The sequence below is a fragment of the Pristiophorus japonicus genome, chromosome 9 (assembly GCF_044704955.1).
Source record: "Pristiophorus japonicus isolate sPriJap1 chromosome 9, sPriJap1.hap1, whole genome shotgun sequence".
Lineage (NCBI taxonomy): Eukaryota > Metazoa > Chordata > Chondrichthyes > Pristiophoridae > Pristiophorus > Pristiophorus japonicus.
The window spans coordinates 114,243,227-114,264,458 of record NC_091985.1 but is presented as its reverse complement, the minus strand read 5'-3'; the positions used below and the strand labels follow the sequence as shown (position 1 = coordinate 114,264,458).

The 21,232-nt window shown below is 42.2% G+C and overlaps 1 protein-coding gene across 3 annotated transcripts in view; it reads right to left on the bottom strand.

Annotated features, from left to right (window-relative positions):
• Window positions 1-1,488: 1,488 nt before the first annotated feature.
• Window positions 1,489-21,232, bottom strand: part of LOC139273171 (ezrin-like) — a 104,787-nt gene continuing 85,043 nt past the window's right edge. For all 3 annotated transcript variants that reach the window (XM_070889704.1, XM_070889702.1, XM_070889703.1), the window contains 6 exons: window positions 17,020-17,183; window positions 15,554-15,684; window positions 6,944-7,104; window positions 6,203-6,295; window positions 3,783-4,034; window positions 1,489-2,981 (listed from right to left, as the gene is read on the bottom strand). In XM_070889704.1, coding sequence (XP_070745805.1) covers window positions 2,817-2,981; window positions 3,783-4,034; window positions 6,203-6,295; window positions 6,944-7,104; window positions 15,554-15,684; window positions 17,020-17,183 — 966 coding nt within the window. In that variant the 3' untranslated portion in view covers window positions 1,489-2,816. The remainder of the gene's footprint in view (window positions 2,982-3,782; window positions 4,035-6,202; window positions 6,296-6,943; window positions 7,105-15,553; window positions 15,685-17,019; window positions 17,184-21,232) is intronic.

Sequence of the window (21,232 nt, the reverse complement as noted above, 5' to 3'; positions counted from 1 at the left end):
CTCCCATTCCACGTTCCTCTCCAGCCCCAGAGGAGATATCCTTAATCCTGGCACTGGGTAGGCAACGCACCCTTTGGGCCTCATGCTCTCAGCTGCAGAGAACAGTATCCATCCCCCTAAATGTACTATCCCCTACCGCTACATTTCTTTTTACTCCCTCCCCTCTCTACAGTGCTGTGGTCAGTTTTCTTAACCTCCCGGCAGTCCCAGCTCTCGTCCACACAGGGAGTAAGAGCCTCGAACCTGTTGGACAAGAGCAAGGGCTGAGACTCCATCACTACATTCTGGATCCCCATACCTTCCTCACACGTAGTTACACCTTCCTGTCCCTGACCACAATCGAATTTGAATTAATTAATCTAGTTGGTGTGACTAGCTCCTGGATTGCAGCATCTAGGTAACTCTCCCCCTCCCTGATGTGTCGTAGTGTCTGTAGCTTAGATTGCAGCTCAACGCAGAGCCAATGTTTCGAGCTGCAGACACTTGCTGCAGATGTGGTCGCCGTGGACCTCAATGGTGTCCACCAACTTCCATATATTGCAGCAGTGACACATTGCCTGCCCTGCCATCGATAATGTATTTAATTAATTAGATTTAGTTTTCAACCCCGGCCCCTAATTTAAGGCCATTATTTTAAAAAGAGAAAAACTCACCAATCACTTCCCTGCCTTCCTGTGACATTGAATGTAGTCACCCTGTTCTCCTGTCGCCCTCTGACCTACTCACGCTGCTCCGTGGTGGCTGGCTGCTTTTATCCCCACTGGTGTGGTGCTCCCTCACAGGTCAGGTCGGGAAGGCGTGCTGAATTCCATTTTGGAATTACTTTTAATTTTTTTTTTCCAGAATGCATTTGAGCTCTAAATAGTTTTTATTTTAGAAAGCAGTTCCCCTTTAAGGGTTCGTGACTACTTTTTAAAAAAAAATTACAGCCTTGCTTTAAGAAAAGGCTGCCTCACTCCAGGGATGCTATATTGGGCCTCCTGCTGAGCGCACTGCCTGAAGCAGCACGTTCCATGCTCGGCTGTGCTCTCCAATCATTCAAATCAGCAGCTAGCACCAAATTAACAGTGCTGCCTGCGATTTTATGGGCTCGTCCGTTTTCAAGCCTTTGATTTCAAGGCCAATTTCTCTATCTGGCCTAACCCTGTGTAACAAGTGAGTCAGTGCAAAGATTCCATCCTCTCCAATTTAGGGGTGTTATGGAGATAATGACCAAATGCACCAACTTTACAGCAGTTATAGAATAGCCACCTCTGCAGTAATGGCCTACAGCACAATAGTCAGATCAGACTTGCCAGCTTTAAAAGGTTAGCCATATCTTGATGTAGTACGGGTACTTAACCTGACCTCAACCTAAAACAAATGGTGTAGAGCAAAAGTACCGTGCAATACATGGCAATGTTTACAACATGCACTCTTTCCCAGAACATAAATGGATGACTGATGGCAGGAGCACGGTCAAGTGAGTAAATGCCCTAAAGCCCAAAATCATTGCCAAAATCTTTATTAGATGCAATTCAACATTGCAAAAAACATTAGTACAAGACTTGCAAGTACAAAGTGCAGAGTATAGATTAGAAGAGCAGAGCTGGTCATTTTGATAAGCACATTATGAGAGTGTAGTGATAATACAGTGTGACAGTTCTGCATTGCTCAAGGTATGGAGAACATACAATATTAAATTACAAACCCTTTACATGAGGATTCACAATGTCTAAATTAAAGATTGGCATATTAAGTTGCAATAATTGTCTTTGTTAGTTGATCAGATTAAATACAGCATGAGATTTTGCTCTTGCCACTGAATTTTTACAAACATGCTTTATTGCTCATTTGGTCTAAAATAAAAAAAATCTTTACAAATAGATTCAGTTCTACAAAATAATAAATCAGATTTGCTTCAGTACCACACAAAACTAGCTTTTATTCAGTTATAGATAGTAACTTTTTGACATCTTTAAGTGTTGAAGCACAAATCTTGTAATAGCAAAAATATACAAAGCAGGAACCATTTCCCCACAAGTTATTTTTAAAGTGAACTGTACTAGGCGGTCATTGATAAATTGAGATATTATATTAAAACCTATGGAAGTTCATAATTGGAGGTAACCTTCAACAAGGTTCAGAGAGAAAGGTAATAGTGTCTTAAGTGTTTCAATCATGTGTGTGCCATTGATAATTTCTGGGTCATCGTGGGACAGTCTGCACATGCCCACTAATAGTTGCTACATCAAATATGAATCCTCATCTGCAGAGTGGCAAGCACTATTCAAAATCATCTTTTCACATAGGTGACTATGGCTTGTGGCACAAAGTGATGCAAAGGAGCAATTTGCTTTCAATGAAAATCCTGTTCTTCAATTCATGGTCTTGACCATCTCAGCTATAATGTTAGGGCATAGGCTAGTTTCCTTTCTTTTCCAAAAAACACTTGTTTATTAACTATTTTTGGCACGAAAAAAATCATTTATGCACTGCAGCACATTATTGCAAACTGAAGAGGGTTTTCTTCAAGCACTGAAAAGTTTACAAAAATGCTTTAGCACAAATGTGACCAACAATCTGGTTCATTGCTCAAGAATGAAGATATTCAAAATAAAACTATTCAAAATTTGGACACTTTTTATATAAAATTTAGACTTGGCAGAACCAAAGTGAAGGAAAAAAAAAATGGAGACTTTAGGCTGTGGGCCTACCCAGCCTCTTTATTCTACATTCCAAGCTGGTTGCTCCAGTGATCACTGAGAAAGTAAAATACTTCAGATTGTTTATCATCCTGTGTAGAGCAATGCACAAGTACTGCGGTCAGTGAAATTTTACATAGATTCAAACTCATCCACTCTCTGCTTGGTGTTCCCTCGCCGGATCTGACGGAGCGTCTTATATTTGTCTTGTCCTTTTCGGACATTTTCCAAGTGGATGATGTCATTGGAAGTTTTCTTGGTTTCATCTCTGGCTTGCGCGAGCTCAGTGCTCAATAACTGCATTTTAATGGGGAGGGAGGAAAGGAAGAGAAAGAATAGACAGTCAAACTTCACAAAATAAATCCATGGCAAATAAAGCGATCATTGCATTTGATCCCAAATGTTACTACTTCAACTAGTTGCTCTCTCAGCTTCCAATTTATCAGAATGCTTAAATTGTTTCCAATGGTTTAAAATGTTCTTTTCACCAATCTTCTGGCTTCAATTTGAAGTAATCAACTATTTTTCTATCCATCCCATTTAGTATTTTGGATACCTCCGAGAAGGCCCCACCCCATCTCCTTCAATTTTCTTCTTTTGCCTATAAACCAGAACTTCTAATTTAGCCCAGACAAGTCAACCCCTGTCATATTACTAGCCTAGATATTCTATCTGGCTCATATTGAAGCTCAAGACTCTGAAGCCCAGAAGTATGAAATGGGAAGTTCAGAATGCCAAACTTCTTTCTTTCACTAGGATTTTGTACAACAAGGACTCTACAAAGGTTAGAGCCCTACAAGAGGTGAATCACCAGTGGTAAACCTTCCAAAATAAAACTGAAATTTCTCTCTATTCAAGAGTGTGCATTATTCTATCTTGACCAGTGCTGCACAATTACAGTTCCACAGTCCGAGCAACACAAGAACCAACAATACTACATAGAATAATGGAGCATTTACTACAAGTCTGACCTTCAGTCCTATACTTAGCCAGTTATTTAACCAGTTATGTGCATCAGCCCTAAAACACAGCCCAATGCACAAACATTCCACACTGCATGCTGCCAGATTTTCCACCACAGCCAATACAACTCCTTACCATCAGTTGCTGCTGCACCCGTTCATTCTTCTCCGCTTCCGTCACACGATCTTCTTCATTTCTGTGATCCAAGATGCCTTCAGTTGCGAGATCAGCACTGTACATGGTATGATTCTCTTCAACATCGTCGTGCTCATTCTCTTCTAGATGCTCATAGACTGGTGGAGGGGGTGGAGGAGGGGGGGAAGGGGCAGATAATACCATGTGCAGCTCCTCCTTTGTTTTCTCCAAATCATCCTGGACCACCCTTGCCTGAAGTGATTAATATGAAGGCTTAGTATTTAGACATTGATAAAATGCATAAAAAGTTAGATTCAATTAATCTTATAAAACATAGCATAATGGTTCAATGGAATAGAAGCCAATAATTCTCCACAGGGCTAAGTTCCAACCTTAGCTCATGAGGCACTCTCCCAAATGCAGTGCAACCCATGGTGGCGAAGATGTCCCTGGTAAGTGTGGTGTAGGGGGGGGGGGGGGGGGGGGGGGGAAAAAAAAAAAAAAAAAAAAAACAGTACTTACAATGTCCGTGCCTCAGGATAATAGCAGACACGCAGCCCGATTTTCCAAGATACGTCGCCCTGCAAGTGCCAGATCACAGAATCGGCCCCAGTATCAATTCTGCAGCTTTGTACTGGAATGCAATGGTACTCACCACACCCCTCCACTGCTACTCCTCCTGACCCTTGAGGAAGTGGCAGATATGGTGCATGGGGTCATTCAAGCCAGTGAGAGCGTGTAACTCCCATTGAACAAGTATTGGATATAGCAGGATAAAATTAATACACAATTGTGCCTTCTGCTCATGCCAGCATTCAATGCTGTATTATGGGGAGGATGCAAACAAATGCTAGAGACAGGACTATCTCAGATCATAGTGCCACTCCAAGCAATATAGAAGCTGTAATACTCACCATCCAAGTATTCGCTTCCATTCTTAGGCAAACAGCATGACGGGGAAAAATAGTTCCCCTGACTGCAAAATCAGGATCCATTGACAGCCTCTACATATGGGTCAAGTGATTGGTCCACTGCAAAAATATGGTTAGCTTGGAAAACCCTGGACTGAATCGGTTCACCACTAGACCCCAAACCCTGGCCGTGAATAGGTAGAATATATTAAAAACCAAAGGTTTTGAAAATTAATTCAGTGCCAGATGAGTATTTCATTATATTGGGTTTGATCTGAAGTCAGTTTCTGGTGACAAATATACAATGGGCTCTTCCAGGCATTCAAATAATCTTTTGTATTGGTTTAAAAAAAGTGCACTGCAAACTGGCCCCGCCCCTAGATTGAACGAGTCACCCTGGAGAGTTTCCACTGTGTACCTGTTTGCAGGCCTTCAAATTAAGCTGCTTTTTTATTTTATTTATTTAGGTGCAAGGGCACCATTAGGCACCTATTCAAAAAAATATACCGAGAAACTGACAGTTGTATACAAAGCACTAGTAAATGGCTCTGTTTTAAAAAAGTAATTTCCAATGATTTAAAATCACATTATTCACAGGTGGTGGATTAGACACTGATTAAAAATGAGAGAGAGAGAGATAAACCCACCAGTTGCATTATTAAAATTGCAAAAGTTTAGCTCTGAAAAACATCAAGGAATATATTTTTAAAAATTTAAAAACTACATTCTAAAATGCTGCCTGATTGGACATGTAAAATTGTCTATTTGTAATTATGCAAGTAAGTTTCCCAGAGTGAAAACTTGAACTATAAAATCAATTGGGGAAAAACTAGTGCAACGTTCAGCACACTGCCCAGATTGCCAATTGCACCCAAAGCACAAACTCTAGCCCCAATTGCTCAAGGACATATTTTACAGGTGTGGGATCCAGCTCGCTTATTCAAAAACACTAGTGAATGATCTAGTTTGAAAAGTAGGTCCAAGGGAAAACTAAAACATTGAGTTTAATTAATTGGTAAAGGACACAGATGCACAATTAGATGTTGCAGGTTGGTTTGGGATGGCCTCATTAAAAAAAATCTTGCAGATGGATCCTGGTCTACCTGCAACAAGTTGTGAGCTGGACCATAAACCCCAGTGCACTTACAATGGAGGATGACCTCTGTATGCTGACAGATCACCTGCAGGTGTGCAAGACTCTCAGCGGCACTCGAGCATCATCCATCCAAACTCCACATAGCCCGCAGCAACACACATACTTTTTGGTGGGTCTTACATCAACCTCTCTCTGTTGAATGCAACACTCTGCGGCCTGCCTCCTCAACCACTCTCTGGCAGAGACTCAGAAGGCAGCAGTACAACAGAGTAGCAGAGAGGTCACGCAAGCCTAATAGCAGCTTAAGATAGTACTGCTGCAATGAACTAATCCCACAGATTGGACGAGTCAGATTAAAATAATTGCTTCCTTATTTCCAAGCAGGTCTTTCACATCAGCCAATAGGACCTCACCCGGTTCTGCCATTCATACGCTTCTTCCTCCTTGATTCTCCTGGCATCCTCAAGTTCCACAATCCTGGCTGTATATTCTGATAATTCTGAAGCCTGTTACAGAATAGAAAAGCAAGTACATAGAGAATTACACTACACAGATAAACAACCCATCCATTCTGGAAGTTGCATAAAATGTAATTGGTGAAGGGCTCCGTGCATATAGTTACAGTATAATCTAGCCTCATAACGAAGGAAAATTCCAAATGTTCTATGCATATTTGAAGAAGTTTTTATATTTGAAGGCCAAGGTATTTAACAACTTAAAGCATTATTGGAGTTTGACCCAGAACAGCTAGGCTTTGCCCATTTGGTTTTCCTCTTTTAAATTCTTGTGCTTGCCCATTTTTGAAGAGAATTCTGAACACCACACTTGAAATACAATCAACTATTTTCGAATAGCTAAAGATTTAACATAATGCAAGGCATTCTTTATACAAAAAGTTAAGTAAACTTTTAAATGAAAGCCATGTAGAGGCTCATCAACACTCACTACTAAATGTCTCAAACCCAGGCAATTCCACTACACTCCTTTAGGTTAGGCACTACACTGCCAACACAGTAAAAATTACACAGGTACTAATGGGATACAAGAATTGTTAATAAACCAACATCTTGTGCAGCAGAAAGTTTTATTTACACCAACAATGTGTTGCAAGCCCCATTGCCTCAAATGAAAAGGTAGGGCAAGCCAGTTCTCACCAATTGCTCCTGGCTCTTCATTTGATCTTCAGCTTGTCTCTGCAACTCCTCCTTAGCTTGGAGGGCATCCAAGCGTTCAGCCTCCAGACGCTCAGCCTCTTGTTGGGCTCTTTTCCTCTCTTCTTCCAGTTGAGAAGCTCGCTGCATCTGCTCAGCCAGGTCTAGGATCCAAAATAAATAGGGCACAATCAATCATCGGTCACTACAAACATACTAAGGATGACACAACCAGCTCTGGATTAACATATCGAAAATAGCACCGAGACTGCCTCCTCCAGCAAGCCGATCGGATCAGGCCCCAGTTCCAGTTCCAGAATGCATTTCACCAACTCCAGCATCAAAGCAAACTGCTTCACATACAGTCAATGCAAGTTTTTCCAGGGTCAGGAAACATCAGAGAGATGGCACAGGCATCAGTTGCTGGGGTGAATCCACAACAACCAATGCTCGCTTTAAAACTGGAAGGGGAGGTCAACAGGTAGCCAAGGAGGATTGGACTGGAACTGAAATGACCCAGTTAGGCTTTAGTGGGATAATTCAAGGATGTGAACCAAAGCATGTGGTTTCTCACCCATTTATTTTCTTAATGGCGAAAATCTAAAAACTGTAGAGGAGCAGAGCGGTTTAGGAGTCCAAGTACAGAAATCACAAAGCTAGTCGATAGCTATAAACATTAATTCAAAGGGCTAATGGAATGCTGGCCTTCATCTCAAGGGAGCTGGACTACAAAGGGGAGGGGGGAAAGTTATGCTACAGTTGTATCTCTTCTCTTCGACAGTCCCTCGGAGTCGAGGATGATTTCCTGCCACACCAATAAGAGTTCTAAAAGGTAGTTGATGAGTCCAATGCGGGATCTACAAATTCTGTCACAGGTGGGGCAGGTTGTGGTTGAAGGGACGGGTGGGTGGGGTGCTTGGGTTTGTCGTGTGCTACTTCCGCATGCTCCTGATGGAGACTTGAAGAGTTCAGTGCCTTCCCGAATGAATGAGTCTTCTCCACTTTGAGCCAGGGATTCCCAAGTCAGTGGGGATATTACATTTTTTCAAAGATAGACCTCTGCTCAGACTACGTTCAGTGCTGGGTTTGGGAGGTGCTGTTTGAAAACACTAGTGGGAGGTTGTGGACAGCATCAAAGAAGAAATTAGGGATGCGTGCAATAAAGATACATCAGTTACCATGGGCGACTTTAATCTACATATAAATTGGGCTAACCTAACTGGTAGCAATACGGTAGAGGAGGATTTCCTGGAGTGTATTAGGGATGGTTTTCTAGACCAATATGTCGAGGAACCAACTAGAGATCTGGCCATCCTAGACTGGGTGATGTGTAATGAGAAGGGACTAATTAGCAATCTTGTTGTGCGAGGCCCCTTGGGGGAAGTGTGACTATAATATGGTAGAATTCTGTATTAAGATCGAGAGTGACAGTTAATTCAGAGACTAGGGTCCTGAACTTAAGGATGGTATGAGACGTGAATTGGCTAGAATAGACTGGCGAATGATACTTAAAGGGTTGATGGTGGATAGGCAATGGCAAACATTTAAAGATCACATGGATGAACATCAACAATTGTACAACCCTGTCTGGAGTAAAAATAAAATGGGGAAGGTGGCTCAACTGTGGCTAACAAGGGAAATTAGGGAGTGTTAAATCCAAGGAAGAGGCATATAAATTGGCCAGAAAAAGCAGCAAACCCAAGGACTGGGAAAAAGTTAGAATTCAGCAGAGGAGGACAAAGGGTTTAATTAAGAGGGGGAAAATAGAGCATGAGGGGAAGCTTGCTGGGAACATAAAAACTGACTGCAAAAGCTTCTACAGATGTGTGAAGAGAAAAAGATTAGTGAAGACAAAGATAGGTCTCTTGCAGTCAGAATCAGGTGAATTTATAATGGGGAACAAAGAAATGGCAGACCAACTGAACAAATACTTTGGTTCTATCTTCACAAAGGAAGACACAAATAACCTTTCGGAAATACTAGGGGACAGAGGGACTAGCGAGGAGGAAGAACTGAAGGAAATCCTTATTAGTCAGGAAATTGTGTTCGGGAAATTGATGGGATTGAAGGCCGGTAAATCCCCAGGGCCCGATGGTCTGCATCCCAGAGTACTTAAGGAAGTGGCCCTAGAAATAGTGGATGCATTGGTGATCATTTTCCAACAGTATATCGACTCTGGATTCGTTCCTATTGACTGGAGGGTAGCTAATGTACCACCACTTTTTTTTTTTTTAAAAAAGAGAGAAAGCAGGAATTACCTGACATTAGTGGGGAAAATATTGGAATCAATTGCTAAAGATGAAAAAGCAGTGCATTTAGAGCAGTGACAGGATCGGTCCAATTCAGCATGGATTTATGAAAGGGAAATCATGCTTGACAAATCTTCTAGAATTTTTGTGAGGATGTAACTAGTAGAGTGGACAAGGGAGAACCAGTGGATATGGTGTATTTGGACTTTCAAAAGGCTTTCAAGAGATTAATGTGCAAAATTAAAGCACATGGTATTGGGGGTAATGTATTGACGTGGATAGAGAACTGGTTGGCAGACAGGAAGCAAAGAGTTGGGATAAACGGGTCCCTTTTCAGAATCATAGTGGGGTGCCGCAGGGTTCAGTGCTGGGATCCCAGCTATTTACAATATGCATCAATGATTTAGATGAAGGAATTGAGTGTAATATCTCCAAGTTTGCAAACAACACTAAGCTGGGTGGCAGTGTGAGCTGTGAGGAGGATGCCAAGAGGCTGCAGGGTGACTTGGACAGGTTAGGTGAGTGGGCAAATGCATGGCAGATGCAGTATAATGTGGATAAATGTGAGGTTATCCACTTTGGTGGCAAAAACAGAAAGGCAGAATATTATCTGAATGTTGAGAGATTAGGAAAAAGGGGAGGTGCACCGAGATCTGGGTGTCATGGTACATCAGTCATTGAAAGTTGGCATGCAGGTACAGCAGGCGGTGAAGGCGACAAATGGCACATTGGCCTTCATAGCTAGGGGATTTGAGTATAGGAGCAGGGAGGTCTTACTGCAGTTGTACAGGGCCTTGGTGAGGCCTCACCTGGAATATTGTGTTCAGTTTTGGTCTCCTAATCTGAGGAAGGACACTCTTGCTATTGAGGGAGTGTAGCAAAGGTTCACCGGACTGATTCCTGGGATGGCAGGACTGCTGTATGAGGAGAGACTGGATCGACTGGGCCCGTATGGGGAAATCTGTCGACTGGTTCTCGCCCAAAACTGCCGAGAAACCAGGTGGCAATGCAGTGGAAATTCTAGTCATGGTGTGCTGGTGGTGGAGGGGGTGGATGTTTGACGATCAAGTGGACTGTTCGCCCTGGAAGGGGGGGGGGGGAAGGAGGGAGGAGGGAGAAGGGAAGAGAGTTGTTGCAGCTGTACCCATCCAGGCAAGTGGAGAGTATTCTAGCACACTCTGGAGTTGTGTCTTGTAGGTGGAGGAGTGTATTGGTGAAAGTCAGGAGATAAGCCACTCAAGCACAGAATACCCAGCCTCTGCCTTGCTCAGTAGCCATAGTATTGATGTGGCTGGTTAAGCCTTGGGTCAATGGTGACCCCAGGATATTGATTGTGTAATTATCATAATCCAATACCCCATGTCATGGGGAGGCAGTTGCACACACTGATATTGCCATTGCTTGCATTTGTGTGGCATGAAAGTTCCTTGCCACTATTCAGCCCAAGCTGGATGCCATCCAGGTGTTACTGCATGCGGGCAAGGACTGTTTCATTATCTGATGAATTGTGAATGGAGCTAAACCCTGTGCAATCAGCGAACAGTCCCACTTAACACAAGAACATAATAGCAGGAGTAGGCCATTTGACCCCTCGAGCCTGCTCTCTCATTCAATACCATGGCTGACCCATCTCCATATCCCTTCATATAGAAACAAAATAGGTGCAGGAGTAGGCCATTCAGCCTGTACCACCATTCAATATCATGGCTGATCATGCAACTTCCGTACCCCTTTCCTGCTTTCTCGCCATACCCTTTGATCCTTTTAGCCGTAAGGGCCACATCTAACTCCCTTTTGAATATATCTAACGAACTGATTCTCAACAACTTTGTGGTAGAGAATTCCACAGGTTCACAATTCTGAGTGAAGAAGTTTCTCCTCATCTCAGTCCTAAATGGCCCATCCCTTATCCTTAGACTGTGACCCCTGTTTCTGGACTTCCAACATTGGGAACATTCTTCCTGCATTTAACCAGTCCAATCCAGTCACAATTTTGTGTTTGAGATCCCCTCTCATTCTTCTAAATTCCAGTGAATATAAGCCTAGTCAATCCAGTCTCATACGTCAGTCCTGCCATCCCAGGAATCAGTCTGGTGAACTTTCGCTGCAATCCCTCAATAGCAAGAATGTCCTTCCTCAGATTAGGAGACCAAAATTGTACACAGTATTCAAGGTGTGGCCTCACCAAGGCCCTGTACAACTGCAGTAAGATCTCCCTGCCTCTATACTCAAATCCTCTTGCTGTGAAGGCCAACATACCATTTGCCTTCTTCACTGCCTGCTGTACCTGCATGCCAACTTTCAATGACTGATGTACCATGACACCCAGGTCTCGTTGCACCTCCCCTTTTCCTAATGTCAACATTCAGATAATATTCTGCCTTCCTCTTTTTGTCACCAAAGTGGATAACCTCACATTTATCCACATTATACTGCATCTGCCATGCATTTGCCCACTCACCTAATCTGTCCAAAAATCTATCAATCTGTGTCTTGAATATACTCAAAGATTGAGCCTCTACAGTTCTCTGGGGTAGGGAATGTCAAAGATTCACCACACAAAGAAATTTCTCCTCATCAGTCCTAAATGGCTGACCCTGTACTCAGTGACTCTGGTTCTAGCCTCCCGAGCCAGAGGAAACAACTTCCCTGCATCTATCCTCTAAAGCCATGTTAGAATTTAGTATGTTTCAATGCGATCACCTTTCATTCTTCTAAACTCTGGGGAATATAGGCCTAATCTACTCAATTTCGTAGGACAATCTCCCCATCCCAGGAATCAGTCTGGTGAACCTTTGTTGCACTCCCTCTATGATGGCAAGTATATCTTTCCCTAGGTAAGGAGACCAAAACTGTACACAATACTCCGGGTGTGGTCTCATCAGGGCCTTGTATAATTGCAGCAAGACGTCTTTACTCTTGTACGCAAATCCTCTTGAAATAAAGGCCAGCATAATATTTGCTTTCCTAATTGCTTGCTGTACCTGCATGTTAACTTTCAGTGATGTGTACAAGGACACCCAGGTCCCTCTGAACACCAACATTTCCCAAGCACACCATTTAAAAAACTCTGCTTTTCTATTTTTCCTACCAAAAGGAAATAATTTCACATTTCTCCACATTATATTCCATTTGCCATGCTCTTGCCCTCTCACTTAGCCTATCTCTATCCCCTTGAAGCCTCTTTGCATCTCCCTCACAACTTAAAGCTAGGTGGGAATGTATCAGCAAACTTGATACATTACATTTGGTCCCCGCATCCAAATCATTGATAGATTGTGAATAGCTGAGGCCCAAGCCTGATCCAGCATGCCAACCCGAAAATGACCCGTTTATTCCTACTTTGTTTTCTGTCCATTAACCAATCCTTAATGCATGCTAGTATATCACCTCCAATCCCATGAGCCCAAATTTTGTTTAATAACCTCTTTTGTGGCACTTTATCAAATGTCTTCTGAAAATCTAAATACACCACAACCACTGGTTCCCCTTTGTCTATTCTGCTAGATACAACCTCAAACAAATGTCAAACATGATTTCCCTTTCATAAATCAGTGTTATCTCTGCCCAATCCTATTATTTTCTAAGTGCCCTGTTACCACATCCAATAGATTCTAGCATGTTCCCTACTACTGATGTCAGGCTAACTGGTCTATAGTTCCCTTCTCCAACCTTTCTTAAATAGTGGTGTACATTTGCTATCCTCTAATCTGCAGGAATCACTCGAATTTTGGACGACGACAACCAATGCATCCACTATCTCTATAGTCACCTCTTTATAAATCCCCTGGACCTGGTGGCCTACATCCTAGGGTTTTATCAGTTTTCAGTCCCATTAATTTCTCCAGTATTTTTTTTTTACTATTCATTATCCTTCCAGTTCCTTATTCTCACCAGACCCTTGGTACTCCACTATTTTTTCGGGAGGTTTTGTGTCTTCTTCCGACAAAGTATGTGTTTAATTTATCTACCATTTCTTTATTCCCCATTATAATTTCTCCTGTCTCAGCCCATAATGGACCCATGTTTACTTTTGCTAATCTTTTCCTTTTTACATACCTATAAAAGCCTTTCTGATTTTAGATCTTGCTAGTTTACTCATTCTATTTTCTCGGTCCTCCTTTGCTGAATTCTAAAATCTTCCCAATCCTCAGGCTTACTACTCTTTTTGGCAACATTATAAGCCTCATCCTTTAATCTAATACTATCTTTAATTTCTCTTGTTAGCCATGCTTGGACCATTTTTCCTGGGGTGTTTTTATTCCTAAGTGAATGCATATTCGTTGTGAATTAAGAATTTTCTTTAAATGTGTGCTATTGCTTTTCTACGGTCATATCTTTTAATCTAGTTTCCCCAACCTACCTTAGCCAACTCGCCTCTCCTACCTACATAGTTTGCTTTATTCAGGTTTAGGACCCTAGTTCAGACTTAACTAAATCACTTTCAAACAACATAAAATTCTATCATATGATCACTGCTCCCAGAGGCTCCTTTACTACAAGGTTATTAACCCTCTCATTGCACAGTACTAGATCTAAAATAGCCAATTCCTTCATAGGTTCCTTGACTTGCTGATCGAGAAAACATCTTGAATGCATTCCATGAACTCATTCTGCAAATTTGGTTTCCCTAGTCTATGGAAATTGAAGTCCCCCACGATTACTGCATTACCCTCATTACATGCATCCCTAATTTATATTATGCCCAACACTACAACCACTTTTAAAGGGGCCTATAAACTACTCCCACTTTTTTCTGCCCCTTGTTTTCTAGCTCCACCCAAGCAGATTCTACATTTGGGTTTTCCTAGCCTTTCTCTCTACTGCCTTTATTCCCTCCTTATCAGGGCAACTCTTCCTTCTTTTCCATTCTGCCTGTCCTTTCTAAAAAAGTCAAATATCCTGGAATATTTAGTTCCCAACTTTGGTCACTCTGCAACCATGTCTCTAATGGCCATTAAAATCAAACCCATTTATTGCCATCAACTCAACTATTTTGTTGCAAATGCTTAGTGCATTCAGATACAGTACCTTTAGCTTTTTTCTATTTTTCCCTGATATCACTTTACTCACTAACGCCCTATTAATCTTTGTCCCTTCCTGACCCACTCGGTTTATCTTTACCCAGATCATTACTCTGCTCTACACCCTTGACATTTCTCTTACTGCTTTTGAATTGACCCTTTCCTGAATCCTCCCACGCCCCCTTCTGACCTTATGTTGGAGGGTAGGTCATTAATGAAATAGCTGAAGATAGTTCAGCCTAGGATGCTGCCCTGAACAACTCCAGAAGTGATGTCCTCAGGCTGAGATAACTGGCCCCCAAAAACCATAATCAACTTCCTTTAAGTTAGGTATGACTCCAACCACTAGAGGTTTCCCCCTGATCTCCATTAACTTAGGGCTCCTTTGTGCCGCAATTAGTCAAATTCTGCCTTGATGTCAAGGGCAGTCACTCATCAGGTGCATGTAACACCCCTCCTTAATGCAGGGCAATTACAGGGCCATTACTAGAATTATACTGATTTACAAGTCTACACAATGGTGAAACAATATATTTGTATAGAGGCAATAGTGAAGGTAGCAGTTCACAGAAGTGGAAGCGCACTCCAAGAAAGGCTTTAAATACAATGGTTACCTGACCAAAGTTCCAGCACAATTATTTCTGAAGTACATTTTTTGGGGGGTGGGGAATGAGAGTGAAGAGGAGAAGGTTGAATCTATTAATATAAAAATCAGGTTTCAGCAAGAAATGGGAAAAATAAGCATGCCCATTAGAAGCCATGGAACAGCACTGCAGGGTGGCACCAACAGATAAAACTATAGGTCTCAAGTCCAATCATAATTTTAAGAGCAGGGCCAGTTTACACTAGATGTAGGTTTTACTTAGACTGACAATACCTTAAAACAGCAGCATCCAAATTAAAGGCTGGAAATTAGCTGATTAAAGCAATTAAAAATAACCAAATTCAAGAGGTGACTTGCAAGTATAATGAAATGTTCCTTCTTCTAAAATCGCAGGAGCATTTAATTTCCCCCCCTCAAAATGACACCTACATTGCACATTCCACACTAGCAGAATATAAAGCAAAAACCATAAGTACTAAAAGCTGGTTATAGCATGTAAAACAATTCATTCTGAAATTCATACAAATACCTAATCAGAAATAACCCAAATCGGAATATATTACAAAATAGCATTTAGATATAATTTATAAAACATGACACACACAATCATATAGGTTAGGTGTAGTGACTCAACCACAAAATCCAGTAAAGAACCAGACAGAGACCGTCCCAATTTTTGCACATGCCCATTCTCTGGAGACTGGATACAGTAGCAGGTAGAGTGCTGTGAATTTACCCTTTTCAGCTTTCTTTGTCTGATCCTCATACTGTTTCAGCTTCAACATCAGATCTCGAGTTTCCTTCTCCATCTGCTCTTTCTCTTTCTCTATTGTCTCTCTCTTTTGCTTCTCTTGCTCCAACTGTGCCCTGCACATAGAAAGGTTAACTGTGTATTGTTCTCTAGATGACAGCCACACAATACATTTCCTCTTGTACCCAGAAAGAGGGGGGGGGAAGCACAAATGACTACAAGGATTAAATCAAAGTGTACCTACAATAGACAACTTATAACCATCTCTGCTGGTATCTCCCTCCAATTCTGTATTAATTTTCCACTCTCCTCCCCCATATCTTTCACCAGCATTTGTTGACTTTGGGTTGAGATTAAATGATTGCTTTTGTTTGTACCAGTTTGTGTACACGAAGCAAGGCAGCATGGGAGCATTCAATGGCGACTAATGTGGCTCACTTAAGTGATTTCTTCTTGCACATGGAAACGGCTCAAATATTTTCCAATTGATAAAAAAAGGGGTTTCACTCCATAGTCAATATAAATTAACCTCCACTTTCCTGATGCCAGAAAGCATTAAATGCAAGATGCAATTCCTTCACATCAATGCCCCTACTGATTACAGGGCAGAATTGTAGCATGTTCAGGAAATAGTGAGCATGGAGTGTCAAATAATCAAACTTTAAAATTCTTTATTGAAATCTAAATGATTATGAATTTAAAGTGCCTTAATAGGGTTACACTCTAACTCGACTCACGACCTCCCTTGTTTGAGTTCATTGCACTTATCTTCAACATGGTTAATAAACCAGGCCACAGTGCACAATGGGAGCTAATCTTACCCATCGAGAACACAACAGAATGTTGGAGGATGGGCATCTTGTATATAAACCAATTAAAGTGCTGTAAAGCTAAATATTGCACAGCATTTAAAAATGAACTTAAGAGCAGAGTTGGTCCTGAAGGAAAAGGAGCAGTGGAAGAAAGTGACCTGAGGTGAAGACAGACCTTCAGGATTCCCCAAAACATTTCACAGCTAATGGATTATTTCTGTATTACTTCTGAAATAGTCATTGTTGTAATGTAGGAAACACAACAGTCAATTTACAAAGTCAGGGCCCACAAACAGCAAGGAGCTAAATGATCAAAGACTCTGCATTTGCTGGTATTCACTGAGGGTTAATTGTTGGCCAGGACACTTCGCTTTTTAAACAGTGCCATGGTATATCTTATGTCCAGGTGAACAGGTAGATGGGGCCTCTGTTTAATGTCTCATCAAAATACAACACAACACTTCAAGACAGCGCAGCACTCGCTCAGCCTAAATTATGTGGTCAAGTTTCTAGAGTGGGTCTTGAACCCAACCTTCTGACTCAGGTAAGAGTGCTATCTGAGTCAAGGGTGAAGTGAATTCACTTCATTTTCAGTATGTGCAGCAAGTATGGGAGAAAACATGAGATTGGACTCCATACCTCTCTAGCTGTTTCTTGTGCTTCTCCTCTCGAGCCTGGGCCTTCATCTGCTGTACTTCGATGGTGTCAGGTTTCCGGCGCCTCATGTATAGCTCATGATTGCCCATACACAGCTGCAAGATTCGCTTGTTTATTCTCAGTCGAGGAGCATAGAAAATAAAATCCTGTAGAACAGACAGTATATTTGAATATATAACTACATGAAATGCTTCCTTGCATCATTATTTGGGTAGAATTGCAAGATTCTTACAGCACAGGTCATTCAGCCCAATCTGCGTGTACCAGCTCTTTGAAAGAGCTGTCCTATGACGATGATAACATCCTAGCATTTCCCCCATAACCCTGCAAATTAGTTCTCTTCAACTACATGTCCAATTGCCTTTTGGAAGTTATGGAATCTGATACCACAAAATTCAAACAAATGAATAAGAAATACAAGGACAAATAGGCAACGCCCAAACGAGTTATCTAGGTAGCATATTCCAGAATTTAACTCTTCTCGTGAAAACAATTCTCATTTCCCTTCTAGTTCTTTTATTGATTTTAAATCTGAGCACTCTGGTTGCAAAGAAATAGTTTCTCCCTACTTGCTCTAGCAAAACCCCTCAATTTTGAATACCTCAATTAGCTCTCACTTAACCTTCTCTACTCCAAGAAGAACAATCCCAGCTTCTCCAATCTCCCCTTATAACTGAAGTCCCTCATCCGGCGCATGATCCTGGTAAACCTCCTGTGCACTCAAAGGCCTGGACATCCTTCCTGCGTTGATCTCCTTGGGAGGTCTCTTCCACCCATGGGAAGGGAAGAGGCACTCCTTGTGTGCTATGACTCCCTCCATAAGCATATGGTGAGAGTCATGGGTGAGCCTGGGTGCAGCGCTCATCAGTGTTTGCAGCACCTCAGTGCTGTCGAACACGGACATCACAAATGTCAAAAGAAAGTTGACCATGGTCCTTTAAGGAAACCGGCTGATGACACATCAAATGACATCACCAGACTGGCTTCCTCCAATTGTCCAGGAAATGCGTTTGGCAGGCTTAACAAGCCTAATCAGGGGAAATTCATTGCAGAAGCCAGGCTGGAGCCAGCAGCAGGCTCAGAACCAGCCACCGACATCGCCGGCCACAGACCTGCTGAGGTTTGTAAAGTCCAGCCCAACATTTCAGGTCAAAGACCATTTGAAAGGTCAAAGACATGGAACACTGGCTTTGTTTCTCTCTCCACAGATGCTGCCTGATCTGAGTTTTCCAGCATTTTGCGCTTTTATTTCAGATTTCCGGCATCCGTGGTATTCTGCTTTTTAAAAAAAAAGAAGTATTCAAGTTGAATTCCATTTGACGATTATGAAATGCACAAGCTTTACTTAGTATACCAGTTGAACCATTAAGTTTGATTACCACATTGTAATGACTGCAAGGTATCCCTCCGAGCTGGGCGTCCGTTTTTCGCGCCAAAAAAAACACGCGATTCTGGAGCGCCCGGCAGCTCCATGTCTGCTTGGCGCGGCGCCCAGGGGGGCGGAGCCTACCACTCGCGCCGATTTTATAAGTGGGAGGGGGCGGGTACCATTTAAATTAGTTTTTTCCCCCTGCTGGCAACCCTGCGCGTGCGAGCGTTCGCGCACGCGCAGTGTGAAGGAAACATTGGCACTCGGCCATTTTTGTAGTTCTTTGTAGCTGTTTAATTTTTGAACATTTTTTTAATAAAAGCACATTGCCATCAGCACTGAGGCTTCTTGCAGCAGAGAGAAGGCTGCAGGAAGCCTCAAAGTTGAGGCAGCTGTTTTCCCTCCCCCCCCCCACCGTCAGGAACAGCTTCCTCCTTCTCCCCCCCCATTTATTTAATCTTTTCTTTGCTTATAAATTTTTATTCAGGTTGGATTTATTTGTATAATATTTGTATAAGTATAAATAAGGATTTATTATAGAATTTAATAACTTCCCTTCCCCCCCCCCCCCCCACCTCCACCTCATTCTGGACGCCTAATGTGTAACCTGCACCTGATTTTTTTAATGTGTAGAACAGGTTTTTTCAGTTCTACAAAAATCTTCACTTGCTCCATTCCAAGTTAGTTTGGAGTAAGTTTTCACTGTGGAAACTTTGAAATCAGGCGTCAGTGGCCGTACACGCCCCCTTTTGAAGAAAAAATTCTGTTCCAAAGTGAAACTGTTCTAACTGACTAGAACGGCAGAAAAAAAAGGGGAGAATTGCGATTTCTAAGATAGTCCGTTCTCCACCAGTTGCTCCTAAAAATCAGGTGCAAATCATGTGGAAACTTGGGCCCTAGGTCAGTGCAGCAGAGCAGGTCTTCAGTCGTCTTGGTTAATCCTTGCCACTGGACCAAGACCTAGCTCTGTCAAGCCTGTGTGGTGGCTGATGTGCAATGGCCACCACACATTAAAAGAAAATCCACGCACAGACATCTTCCACCCTTCAAGATTTAGTTCGGGACCTGGAATTTTAGGTCCTTTCTTGAAACACCTGTGAATTTTTAACGTGGAAGCAAGTCATCCTCGATTCGAGGGACTACCTATGATGATGATGGACATCCTTCCTAAAAGTATGGTGCCCAGAATTGTACACAATACTCCAAGCTGGGGCCTAGCCAGAGATTTGGGAAGGTTCATCATAACTTCCTTGTTTTGTATTCAATTCCCCCTTTACACAAAGCCAAATATCCCAGACACTTAACTGCCTCATCAACTTGCCTTGCCACTTTCACAGGATTTGTGAATGTGCACCTCTGGGTCCCACTGCTCCTGCACCCCCCAAAATAGGACCATTTAGATTGTACTGCTGCTCAATTTTGTTTTTCCCCCAAAGTGCATCACTTCTTTGCATTAAAATTACATCTGCCACGTGTCTGCCCATTTCACCAGTTTATGTCCTCCTGAAGTCTGCTACGATCCTGCTGACTACATTTTGTATTATCTGTAAACTTCAAAATTATACACTCTATACACTAGAAAAGCAATGGTCCTAATGCTGACCTCTGGGGGAACTCACTGCATACTTCTCCAATCAGAAAAACACCCATTCACCACTACTCTCTGCCACCTATCCTGTAGCAAACTACGTATGCAAGTTACCACTGTCCTTTTAATTATGTAACTCTTCCAACCCCCTACAAGGGACATCGTTGGAGTGGATGAAAGGATGAAATCCAGAAGTCACAACAGTTATTATTCACTTCATACCCAATAAACCTGTTAATAATCCATGTTCAATACTTGCCCCATCTATGGGGGGGGGGGGGGGGAAAGGAGGAGAGGAAAGGATGCACTTGCACTGGGGTTAAGGAGCTTCTGCTGGGGGAGGGATGTACTTGGACTGGGGTAAGGCATTTTGGCTGGCCCTTGCTGGCTTCTGGAGAGCTCTGTCCTCTGTTGCTTCAGGAAGTCAAAGTGGATCAAGTTACAATTTGCAAAATCAGAGAGATCTTGGGATGGGCGGTTCTAGTTGCACATTCCTGTGAAACTTCAGGGTGTGGCTTATCCTCCAAGGGGAGGAAAGGGCAGAGCATGGCAGCCATTTTGGCAATACAAAAAAGTACATCCCCTTTTAATAGTTTCCACCATCTCAAATACCATAAATGCTTTCATGTTATAAAGTATTACATAATAGATTTTTGTCAAATGCCTTTTGAAAGTATGTATGTATATATCAACTGTTACTTCATCAGAAAAACTTGGCAGTGGCATCTCTCATTAACCCATTTGTCTCAGAATTAATTTTGTCCTTGACTGGAATGCTAGAGTCCATTGTTAAGGAAGCAGTAGCAGGATATTTGGAAAAGCATAATTCAATCAAGCAGAGTCAGCATGGTTAATGAAAGGGAAATCATGTTCGACAAATTTGCTGGAGTTCTTAGAGGATGTAACGAGCAGGGTGGATAGGGGGAACCAGTGGATGTGGTGTATTTGGATTTCCAGAAGGCATTCGATAAAAGGTGCCACACAAGACGTTACAGCACAAGATAAAAGTTCACGGGGTTGGGGGTAATATTAGTTAGCCAATCCTCTATCCATGCTAACAGAAAACAGAGTTGGGATAAATGGATCATTTTCCAGTTGGCAAACAGTAACTAGTGGTATGCTGCATGGATCAGTGCTGGGGCCTCAACTATTTCCAATCTACATTAATGACTTGGATGAAGGAACCGTGTGTAATGTAGCCAAGTTTGCTGAGGATACAAAGATGGGTGGGGAAAGCA